Genomic DNA, 12,500 nt, shown 5'->3' on the forward strand with positions numbered 1-12,500 from the left:
TGACCAGGATGGGATGATACTATGACCAGGATGGGTTGTTGATGTGACCAGGATGGGATGATAATATGACCAGGATGGGTTGTTGATGTGACCAGGATGGGTTGTTGATGTGACCAGGATGTGTTGTTGTGACCAGGATGGGATGATAATATGACCAGGATGGGTTGTTGATGTGACCAGGATGGGTTGTTGATGTGACCAGGATGGGTTGTTGATGTGACCAGGATGGGATGATAATATGACCAGGATGGGTTGTTGTGACCAGGATGGGTTGTTGATGTGACCAGGATGGGTTGTTGATATGACCAGGATGGGTTGATATGACCAGGATGGGTTGTTGATGTGACCAGGATGGGTTGTTGATGTGACCAGGATGGGTTGATAATATGACCAGGATGGGTTGTTGATGTGACCAGGATGGGTTGTTGATGTGACCAGGATGGGTTGTTGATGTGACCAGGATGGGATGATAATATGACCAGGATGGGTTGTTGATGTGACCAGGATGGGATGATAATATGACCAGGATGGGTTGTTGATGTGACCAGGATGGGTTGTTGATGTGACCAGGATGTGTTGTTGTGACCAGGATGGGATGATAATATGACCAGGATGGGTTGTTGATGTGACCAGGATGGGTTGTTGATGTGACCAGGATGGGTTGTTGATATGACCAGGATGGGTTGATAATATGACCAGGATGGGTTGTTGATGTGACCAGGATGGGTTGTTGATGTGACCAGGATGGGTTGATAATATGACCAGGATGGGTTGTTGATGTGACCAGGATGGGTTGTTGATGTGACCAGGATGGGTTGATAATATGACCAGTATTGTACCAACTGGCTTCTCGACAACGAAAAGAAAGTTGATATGATAACCAATAGAACAGCTGAGAAATGCCAGATTCAACGGCATATGAGGAAGTCTTTATAAAATAATTGCCCCCCACGTATCTTGGGGCAAATTTTGCCTAGTCTGAAGGTAAGACATACCTCATAATATGAAGTAAAAACGTTCAGGTTTTCAATCAATTTAGTATGTTTCCAAAATGCCTAGTGCCTTCAGCTCACAATGCAAAGCAACGGGTGATGCTCTGATGGCCTGTTGCCTCCAGGATGAACTTGAACGGCGAATCCGAGGCGCGCTTTAATTATCAGATGAGAAATAAAGACAGTAGCGATTTTTAAATCGAGTCTATCAGAACAGTTTTTTAACAGGCGACTGGTGTGATAAACACGTTTCACTCCAGCAGCAACGAGCTGCTTGAGTAGTGTCCCGCTCAGAATAGGCTCTGTGATAAATAAGATATATACACACACACACACACACACACACACACACACACACACACACACACACACACACACACACACACACACACACACACCACACACACACACACACACACACACACACACACACACACACACACACACACACACACACACACACACACACACACACACACACACACACACACACACACACACACGGTGGTGAATTGCAGGAGAGGAGAATGCCCAGTAGTCCAGGACGTGGAGGAGCTGCTGCTGAGGGGTCCTTCATTAAAATGATCACAGATATTTTGGGGGAAAACAAACAATTAGTAGGAGACTGGGATGGAAAATAATTGCTTTCAGTCAAATAAAAGAGAAAGAGAGGGATAGAGAGAGAGATGGAGAGAGAGATGAGAGAGAGAGATGGAGAGAGAGATGGAGAGAGAGATGAGAGAGAGAGATGGAGAGAGAGATGGAGAGAGAGATGAGAGAGAGAGATGAGAGAGAGAGATGAGAGAGAGAGATGAGAGAGAGAGATGGAGAGAGAGATGGAGAGAGAGATGAGAGAGAGAGATGGAGAGAGAGATGGAGAGAGAGATGAGAGAGAGAGATGGAGAGAGAGATGGAGAGAGAGATGAGAGAGAGAGATGAGAGAGAGAGATGGAGAGAGAGATGAGAGAGAGATGGAGAGAGAGATGAGAGAGAGAGATGAGAGAGAGAGATGAGAGAGAGAGATGAGAGAGAGAGAGAGAGAGAGAGAGACAGAGAGAGACAGAGAGAGAGGGGAAGACCACTGTGACCTGTGGATGAGAACAGTCGTTGTTTGGGTCTCTGGAAGCTTCTATCATGGTCCTGGAGGGTTTGTAGAAAGTTCTGAACATTTATAATCCTAATGAATTATGGGTACTGTGGGTCTGGCGTCTCTGCAGTGATGCACCCTGGGTCTGCTGCAGCTGGCAGCTGTCAGTGACTGCCACACTGTGAGAGACGCTGTGCAGGAACATGCTGTCTGCTCTTTGATATGTATGAGATGCTGTGGGAGGAAGGAGAATCAAAGCACAGTCAATGAGGACACCGGTCTACTGAATGGACCTAGGTGAGACACACACTGCAGGAAGCCAGTTCACTCTCAGTATTCAACATATTTCACACACACACACACACACACACACACACACACACACACACACACACACACACACACACACACACACACACACACACACACACACACACACACACACACACACACACACACACACACACACACACACACAGTGGCAGGAATAAAGGGCTGGTCTGGTGAGCTGTAATGTCATTGGGTGATGCTGAGTGATGTAGAGAGGTAAGGTCCAGAGACCGGTGGTCGACCCAGTCAGAGAGGACCAGTCTGTTCTGACTACCAGACAGCCAGTCAGAGAGGACCAGTCTGTTCTGACTACCAGACAGCCAGTCAGAGAGGACCAGTCTGTTCTGACTACCAGACAGCCAGTCAGAGAGGACCAGTCTGTTCTGACTACCAGACAGTGTTGAAGTCAGAGAGCTGGGGGTTTAGACAGAGGCATGGTGTTGAAGTCAGAGAGCTGGGGGTTTAGACAGAGGCATGGTGTTGAAGTCAGGGAGCTGGGGGTTTAGACAGAGGCATGGTGTTGAAGTCAGAGAGCTGGGGGTTTAGACAGAGGCATGGTGTTGAAGTCAGAGAGCTGGGGGTTTAGACAGAGGCATGGTGTTGAAGTCAGAGAGCTGGGGGTTTAGACAGAGGCATGGTGTTGAAGTCAGAGAGCTGGGGGTTTAGACAGAGGCATGGTGTTGAAGTCAGAGAGCTGGGGGTTTAGACAGAGGCATGGTGTTGAAGTCAGAGAGCTGGGGGTTTAGACAGAGGCATGGTGTTGAAGTCAGAGAGCTGGGGGTTTAGACAGGGGCATGGTGTTGAAGTCAGAGAGCTGGGGGTTTAGACAGAGGCATGGTGTTGAAGTCAGAGAGCTGGGGGTTTAGACAGAGGCATGGTGTTGAAGTCAGAGAGCTGGGGGTTTAGACAGAGGCATGGTGTTGAAGTCAGAGAGCTGGGGGTTTAGAAAGAGGCATGGTGTTAAAGTCAGGGACAGAGAGCTGGGGGTTTAGACAGAGGCATGGTGTTGAAGTCAGGGAGATGGGGGTTTAGACAGAGGCATGGTGTTGAAGTCAGAGAGCTGGGGGTTTAGACAGAGGCATGGTGTTGAAGTCAGGGACAGAGAGATGGGGTTTTAGACAGAGGCATGGTGTTGAAGTCAGAGAGCTGGGGGTTTAGACAGAGGCATGGTGTTGAAGTCAGAGAGCTGGGGGTTTAGACAGAGGCATGGTGTTGAAGTCAGAGAGCTGGGGGTTTAGACAGAGGCATGGTGTTGAAGTCAGAGAGCTGGGGGTTTAGACAGAGGCATGGTGTTGAAGTCAGAGAGCTGGGGGTTTAGACAGAGGCATGGTGTTGAAGTCAGAGAGCTGGGGGTTTAGACAGAGGCATGGTATTGAAGTCAGAGAGCTGGGGGTTTAGACAGAGGCATGGTGTTGAAATCAGAGAGATGGGGGTTTAGACAGGGGCATGGTGTTGAAGTCAGAGAGCTAGGGGTTTAGACAGAGGCATGGTGTTGAAGTCAGAGAGCTGGGGGTTTAGACAGGGGCATGGTGTTGAAGTCAGAGAGCTGGGGGTTTAGACAGAGGCATGGTGTTGAAGTCAGAGAGCTGGGGGTTTAGACAGAGGCATGGTGTTGAAGTCAGAGAGATGGGGGTTTAGACAGAGGCATGGTGTTGAAGTCAGAAAGCTGGGGGTTTAGACAGGGGCATGGTGTTGAAGTCAGAAAGCTGGGGGTTTAGACAGAGGCATGGTGTTGAAGTCAGAGAGCTGGGGGTTTAGACAGAGGCATGGTGTTGAAGTCAGGGACAGAGAGCTGGGGGTTTAGACAGGGGCATGGTGTTGAAGTCAGAGAGCTGGGGGTTTAGACAGAGGCATGGTGTTGAAGTCAGGGAGCTGGGGGTTTAGACAGAGGCATGGTGTTGAAGTCAGAGAGCTGGGGGTTTAGACAGAGGCATGGTGTTGAAGTCAGGGACAGAGAGCTGGGGGTTTAGACAGAGGCATGGTGTTGAAGTCAGAGAGCTGGGGGTTTAGACAGAGGCATGGTGTTGAAGTCAGAGAGCTGGGGGTTTAGACAGAGGCATGGTGTTGAAGTCAGAGAGCTGGGGGTTTAGACAGAGGCATGGTGTTGAAGTCAGAGAGCTGGGGGTTTAGACAGAGGCATGGTGTTAAAGTCAGGGACAGAGAGCTGGGGGTTTAGACAGAGGCATGGTGTTGAAGTCAGAGAGCTGGGGGTTTAGACAGAGGCATGGTGTTAAAGTCAGGGACAGAGAGCTGGGGGTTTAGACAGAGGCATGGTGTTGAAGTCAGAGAGATGGGGGTTTAGACAGAGGCATGGTGTTGAAGTCAGAGAGCTGGGGGTTTAGACAGAGGCATGGTGTTAAAGTCAGGGACAGAGAGCTGGGGGTTTAGACAGAGGCATGGTGTTGAAGTCACAGAGCTGCGGGTTTAGACAGAGGCATGGTGTTGAAGTCAGGGACAGAGAGCTGGGGGTTTAGACAGAGGCATGGTGTTGAAGTCAGAGAGCTGGGGGTTTAGACAGAGGCATGGTGTTGAAGTCAGAGAGCTGGGGGTTTAGACAGAGGCATGGTGTTGAAGTCAGAGAGCTGGGGGTTTAGACAGAGGCATGGTGTTGAAGTCAGAGAGCTGGGGGTTTAGACAGAGGCATGGTGTTGAAGTCAGAGAGCTGGGGGTTTAGACAGAGGCATGGTGTTGAAGTCAGAGAGCTGGGGGTTTAGACAGAGGCATGGTGTTGAAGTCAGAGAGCTGGGGGTTTAGACAGAGGCATGGTGTTGAAGTCAGAAAGCTGGGGGTTTAGACAGGGGCATGGTGTTGAAGTCAGAAAGCTGGGGGTTTAGACAGAGGCATGGTGTTAAAGTCAGGGACAGAGAGCTGGGGGTTTAGACAGAGGCATGGTGATGAAGTCAGAGAGCTGGGGGTTTAGACAGAGGCATGGTGTTAAAGTCAGGGACAGAGAGCTGGGGGTTTAGACAGAGGCATGGTGTTGAAGTCAGAGAGATGGGGGTTTAGACAGAGGCATGGTGTTGAAGTCAGAGAGCTGGGGGTTTACACAGAGGCATGGTGTTAAAGTCAGGGACAGAGAGCTGGGGGTTTAGACAGAGGCATGGTGTTGAAGTCAGAGAGCTGGGGGTTTAGACAGAGGCATGGTGTTGAAGTCAGAGAGCTGGGGGTTTAGACAGAGGCATGGTGTTGAAGTCAGAGAGCTGGGGGTTTAGACAGAGGCATGGTGTTGAAGTCAGGGAGATGGGGGTTTAGACAGAGGCATGGTGTTGAAGTCAGAGAGCTGGGGGTTTAGATAGAGGCATGGTGTTGAAGTCAGAGAGCTGGGGGTTTAGACAGAGGCATGGTGTTGAAGTCAGAGAGCTGGGGGTTTAGACAGAGGCATGGTGTTGAAGTCAGAGAGCTGGGGGTTTAGACAGAGGCATGGTGTTAAAGTCAGGGACAGAGAGCTGGGGGTTTAGACAGAGGCATGGTGTTGAAGTCAGAGAGCTGGGGGTTTAGACAGAGGCATGGTGTTAAAGTCAGGGACAGAGAGCTGGGGGTTTAGACAGGGGCATGGTGTTGAAGTCAGAGGCAGAGAGCTGGGGGTTTAGACAGAGGCATGGTGTTGAAGTCAGAGGCAGAGAGCTGCGGGTTTAGACAGAGGCATGGTGTTGAAGTCAGAGAGCTGGGGGTTTAGACAGAGGCATGGTGTTGAAGTCAGAGAGCTGGGGGTTTAGACAGAGGCATGGTGTTGAAGTCAGGGACAGAGAGCTGGGGGTTTAGACAGAGGCATGGTGTTGAAGTCAGAGAGCTGGGGGTTTAGACAGAGGCATGGTGTTGAAGTCAGGGACAGAGAGCTGGGGGTTTAGACAGAGGCATGGTGTTGAAGTCAGAGAGCTGGGGGTTTAGACAGAGGCATGGTGTTGAAGACAGAGAGCTGGGGGTTTAGACAGAGGCATGGTGTTGAAGTCAGAGAGCTGGGGGTTTAGACAGAGGCATGGTGTTGAAGTCAGAGGCAGAGAGGTGTGTGTGTGTGTATTCTGTCAGAAGTAAAGGATATGGACATCTTGGTAGTGAACAGATCTTCAGTGTCGTCAGGACAGGAGAAGGTGTCCAGGTCTCTCTCTAGTTGGACCAGCTGTCTCTCCATCTGAACTAGGTTCTTCTCCAGGGACTCCGCTGAGACTACACACACACACACACACACACACACACACACACACACACACACACACACACACACACACACACACACACACACACACACACACACAGACAGAGGAAATATTAAACTATGTACTCAGAAGACACCAAGGTGAGGAGTGTTGGTTCTGGTTCTGAGTATCCAGTGAGGAGTGTTGTATTATAATCTATCTGGTTCTGGTTCTGAGTATCCAGTGAGGAGTGTTGTATTATAATCTATGTGGTTCTGGTTCAGAGTCTCCAGTGAGGAGTGTTGTATTATAATCTATGTGGTTCTGGTTCTGAGTCTCCAGTGAGGAGTGTTGTATTATAATCTATGTGGTTCTGGTTCTGAGTCTCCAGTGAGGAGTGTTGTATTATAATCTATCTGGTTCTGGTTCTGAGTCTCCAGTGAGGAGTGTTGTATTATAATCTATGTGGTTCTGGTTCTGAGTCTCCAGTGAGGAGTGTTGTATTATAATCTATCTGGTTCTGGTTCTGAGTCTCCAGTGAGGAGTGTTGTATTATAATCTATGTGGTTCTGGTTCTGAGTCTCCAGTGAGGAGTGTTGTATTATAATCTATCTGGTTCTGGTTCTGGGTCTCCAGTGAGGAGTGTTGTATTATAATCTATGTGGTTCTGAGTCTCCAGTGAGGAGTGTTGTATTATAATCTATCTGGTTCTGGTTCTGAGTATCCAGTGAGGAGTGTTGTATTATAATCTATCTGGTTCTGGTTCTGGGTCTCCAGTGAGGAGTGTTGTATTATAATCTATCTGGTTCTGGTTCTGAGTCTCCAGTGAGGAGTGTTGTATTATAATCTATCTGGTTCTGGTTCTGAGTCTCCAGTGAGGAGTGTTGTATTATAATCTATCTGGTTCTGGTTCTGAGTCTCCAGTGAGGAGTGTTGTATTATAATCTATCTGGTTCTGGTTCTGAGTCTCCAGTGAGGAGTGTTGTATTATAATCTATCTGGTTCTGGTTCTGAGTCTCCAGTGAGGAGTGTTGTATTATAATCTATCTGGTTCTGGTTCTGAGTCTCCAGTGAGGAGTGTTGTATTATAATCTATCTGGTTCTGGTTCTGAGTCTCCAGTGAGGAGTGTTGTATTATAATCTATCTGGTTCTGGTTCTGAGTCTCCAGTGAGGAGTGTTGTATTATAATCTATCTGGTTCTGGTTCTGAGTCTCCAGTGAGGAGTGTTGTATTATAATCTATGTGGTTCTGGTTCTGAGTCTCCAGTGAGGAGTGTTGTATTATAATCTATCTGGTTCTGGTTCTGAGTCTCCAGTGAGGAGTGTTGTATTATAATCTATGTGGTTCTGGTTCTGAGTCTCCAGTGAGGAGTGTTGTATTATAATCTATCTGGTTCTGGTTCTGAGTCTCCAGTGAGGAGTGTTGTATTATAATCTATCTGGTTCTGGTTCTGAGTCTCCAGTGAGGAGTGTTGTATTATAATCTATCTGGTTCTGGTTCTGAGTCTCCAGTGAGGAGTGTTGTATTATAATCTATGTGGTTCTGGTTCTGAGTCTCCAGTGAGGAGTGTTGTATTATAATCTATCTGGTTCTGGTTCTGAGTCTCCAGTGAGGAGTGTTGTATTATAATCTATCTGGTTCTGGTTCTGAGTCTCCAGTGAGGAGTGTTGTATTATAATCTATCTGGTTCTGGTTCTGAGTCTCCAGTGAGGAGTGTTGTATTATAATCTATCTGGTTCTGGTTCTGAGTCTCCAGTGAGGAGTGTTGTATTATAATCTATCTGGTTCTGGTTCTGAGTCTCCAGTGAGGAGTGTTGTATTATAATCTATCTGGTTCTGGTTCTGAGTCTCCAGTGAGGAGTGTTGTATTATAATCTATCTGGTTCTGGTTCTGGGTCTCCAGTGAGGAGTGTTGTATTATAATCTATCTGGTTCTGAGTCTCCAGTGAGGAGTGTTGTATTATAATCTATCTGGTTCTGGTTCAGAGTCTCCAGTGAGGAGTGTTGTATTATAATCTATCTGGTTCTGGTTCTGAGTCTCCAGTGAGGAGTGTTGTATTATAATCTATCTGGTTCTGGTTCTGAGTCTCCAGTGAGGAGTGTTGTATTATAATCTATCTGGTTCTGGTTCTGAGTATCCAGTGAGGAGTGTTGTATTATAATCTATCTGGTTCTGAGTCTCCAGTGAGGAGTGTTGTATTATAATCTATCTGGTTCTGGTTCTGAGTGCCCAGTGAGGAGTGATTTAGTGAGTGAGAGATGTCCTGTCTGCCACTAAACACTAATCTAGAACATGACTCATTACCATGTGAACACAAAGCAGGAAACAGCTGAGATGGCTACAAGTCCTTTTTGAAGTCCCATTTCTAACACTCTAACACTCATACATGAATAAAGGAGAGAGAGAGGACATAAAAAGTGTAGAGTCATGTCCCAAATGACACCCTATTCCGTTTTTAGTGCACTACTTTTGACCAGAGCCCCGGCCAAAAGTAGTGCTCCATATAGGGAATGGTGTGCCATTTGGGAAGCAAGCAAAGTCTACATTAGCTAAGCTTCTCAGTCCCTTCGCTGATACACAGAGACATGTTTACTGACACTTTCACAAGCACTGGAGGAAGAGATGGAGACAGAGACAGAAGTGACGGAGAGAAAGGTGTGAGGGAGAAGAGGAGAGAGGGAGACAGGAAGAGGGAGAAGAGGAGAGAGGGAGAGAGAGGGAGAGACAGGAAGAGAGAGAAGAGGAAGGGAGGGAGAGACAGGAAGAGGGAGAAGAGGAGAGAGGGAGAGACAGGAAGAGGGAGAATAGAGGAGAGGGAGAGACAGGAAGAGGGAGAATAGATGAGAGAGGGAGAGAGAGGCAGAGACAGGAAGAGAGAGAAGAGGAGAGAGGGAGAGACAGGAAGAGGGAAAATAGAGGAGAGAGAGAGACAGGAAGAGGGAGAATAGAGGAGAGAGGGAGAGAGAGACAGGAAGAGAGAGAAGAGGAGAGAGGGAGAGACAGGAAGAGGGAAAATAGAGGAGAGAGAGAGAGACAGGATGATATACAAGAGGAGAGAGGGAGATACAGGAAGAGGGAGAATAGAGGAGAGGGAGAGACAGGAAGAGGGAGAATAGAGGAGTGAGGGAGAGAGGAAAAGGGAGAATAGAGGAGAGGGAGAGACAGGAAGAGAGAGAATAGAAGAGAGAGGGAGACACAGGAAGAGGGGAAAATAGAGGAGAGAAGGAGAGACAGGAAGAGGGAGAATAGATGAGAGAAGGAGAGACAGGAAGAGGGAGAATAGAGGAGAGCATCACTGGCTTCTACATGAAATTCTCCACAGATGTTTAGAAATCAAATCACTACACTTATGGTAAACACTGAGTCTCAGGGATTTCTCTCCACGTTTATCTCTTTCCCTTCTGGTCTCGCTCTCTCTCTCTCTCTTTCTGTCTCACTCCTCTCTGCCCAGACTAGAGATAAATATACCAATATCCCTGTGAGTTAGTAGGGAGAGAGAGGAAGATAGAGAGAGAGAGGAAGATAAAACTAACCACTTCTGCAAAAATTGGAAAACACTAAACAAACAACAACAGGAAGAGATATCTATCCAAAACAGAGATATATGGTTAAACCACTTCTCCAATCTTTTTGGCCCAATAACAACCAACAAACAGCAAAAACATGATCAAATTCAAATCTTAGAATCAACTATTAAAGACTATCAGAAACCACTGGATTCTCCAATTACATTGAATGAACTACAGGACAAAATACAAACCCTCCAACCCAAAAAGGCCTGTGATGTTGATGTTATCCTCAATGAAATTATCCAATATACAGACCACAAATTACAACTCAAATCAAATCAAATCATATTAGTCACATGCGCCAAATACAACAGGTGTAGACCTTAAAGTGAAATGCTTACTTGCAAGCCCTTTACCAACAATGTTTTAAGACGTTAAGAAGAAAAACGCATTAAGAACAAAATTGACAAGTAAAATAAATTGAAAATAACAGTTACAAATAATTAAAGAGCAGCAGTAAAATAATGCGGAGGCTATATACAGGGGGTTACGGTACAGAGTTAATGTGGAGGCTATATACAGGGGGTTACGGTACAGAGTTAATGTGGAGGCTATATACAGGGGGTTACGGTACAGAGTTAATGTGGAGGCTATATACAGGGGGTTACGGTACAGAGTTAATGTGGAGGCTATATACAGAGTGTTACGGTACAGAGTCAATGTGGAGGCTATATACAGGGTGTTACGGTACAGAGTCAATGTGGAGGCTATATACAGGGTGTTACGGTACAAAGTCAATGTGGAGGCTATATACAGGGGGTACCGGTACAGAGTCAATGTGGAGGCTATATACAGGGTGTTACGGTACAGAGTCAATGTGGAGGCTATATACAGGGTGTTACGGTACAGAGTCAATGTGGAGGCTATATACAGGATGTGACGGTACAGAGTCAATGTGGAGGCTATATACAGGGTGTTACGGTACAGAGTCAGTGTTCGGGGGCACCGGTTAGTCAAGGTAATATGTACATGTAGGTAGAGTGACTATGCATAGATAATAAACAAAGAGGACTGTAGCAGCAGCGTAAAAGAGGGGTCTGGGTAGTCCTTTGATTAGCTGTTCAGGAGTCTTCTGGGGGTAGAAGCTGTTAAGAAGCCTTTAGGACTTAAACTCTTTAACATCATCCTCAGCTCTGGCAAATTCCCCAATATTTGGAACCAAGGACTGATCACCCCAATCCACAACAGTGGAGACAAATTTGTCCCCATTAACTACCGTGGGATATGTGTCAACAGCAACCTTGGGTAAATCCTCTGCATTATCATTAACAGCAGACTCGTACATTTCCTCAGTGAAAACAATGTACTGAGCAAATATCATATTGGCTTTTTACCAAATTGCCGTACGACAGACCACGTATTCACCCTGCACACCCTAATTAACAAACAAGCAAACCAAAACAAAGGCAAAGTCGTCTCATGCTTTGTTGATTTCAAAAAAGCTTTTGACTCAATTTGGCACGGGGGCCTACTATAGAAATTGATGGAAAGTGGTGTTGGGGGGGAAAAACTTAAGACATTATAAAATCCACGTAGACAAACAACAAGTGTGTGGATAAAATTGGCAAAAAACGCACACATTTCTTCCCACAGGGCCGTGGGGTGAGACAGGGATGCAGCTTAAGCCCCACTCTCTTCAACATATATATCAACGAATTGACGAGGGCACTGGAACAGTCTGCAGCACCCGGCCCTCACCCTACTAGAATTTGAAGTCAAATGTCTACTGTTTGCTGATGATCTGGTGCTTCTGTCACCAACCAAGGAGGGCCTACAGCAGCACCTAGATCTTCTGCACAGATTCTGCCAGACCTGGGCCCTGACAGCACATCTCAGTAAGACCAAAATAATGGTGTTACAAAAAAGGTCCAGTTGCCAGGACCACCAATACAAAATCCATCTAGACACCATTGTCCAAACAAAATACTACATACCTTGACCTAAACATCAGCGCCACAGGTAACTTCCAAAAAGCTGTGAACGATCTGAGAGACAAGGCAAGAAGGGCCTTCTACGCCATCAAAAGGAACATAAAATTCGGCATACCAATTAGGATCTGGCAAAAAATACTTCAATCAGTTATAGAACTCATTGCCCTTTATGGTTGTGAGGTCTGGGGTCCGCTCACCAACCAAGAATTCACAAAATGGGACAAACACCAAATTGAGACTCTGCATGCAGAATTAATCTGTGTACAACGCAAAACACCAAATAATGCCTGCAAAGCAGAATTAGGCCGATACCCACTAATTATCAAAATCCAGAAAAGAGCCGTTAAATTCTACAGCCACCTAAAAGGAAGCGATTCCCAAACCTTCCATAACAAACCCATCACCTACAGAGAGATGAACCTGGAGAAGAGTCCCCTAAGCAAGCTGGTTCAAGGA

The 12,500-nt window shown here is 46.6% G+C and overlaps 1 protein-coding gene across 1 annotated transcript in view; it reads right to left on the reverse strand.

The window, feature by feature from the left end:
* The window catches only part of LOC106574944 (protein diaphanous homolog 3), a 676,792-nt gene that overhangs the window by 244,479 nt on the left and 419,813 nt on the right, over positions 1-12,500 (reverse strand). Inside the window, exon 25 of the mRNA XM_082963180.1 lies at positions 6,449-6,573. Coding sequence (XP_082819306.1) covers positions 6,449-6,573 — 125 coding nt within the window. The remainder of the gene's footprint in view (positions 1-6,448; positions 6,574-12,500) is intronic.

The sequence above is a fragment of the Salmo salar genome, chromosome 16, assembly GCF_965601325.2.
Source record: "Salmo salar chromosome 16, fSalSal1, whole genome shotgun sequence".
NCBI classification, from domain to species: Eukaryota; Metazoa; Chordata; class Actinopteri; order Salmoniformes; family Salmonidae; genus Salmo; species Salmo salar.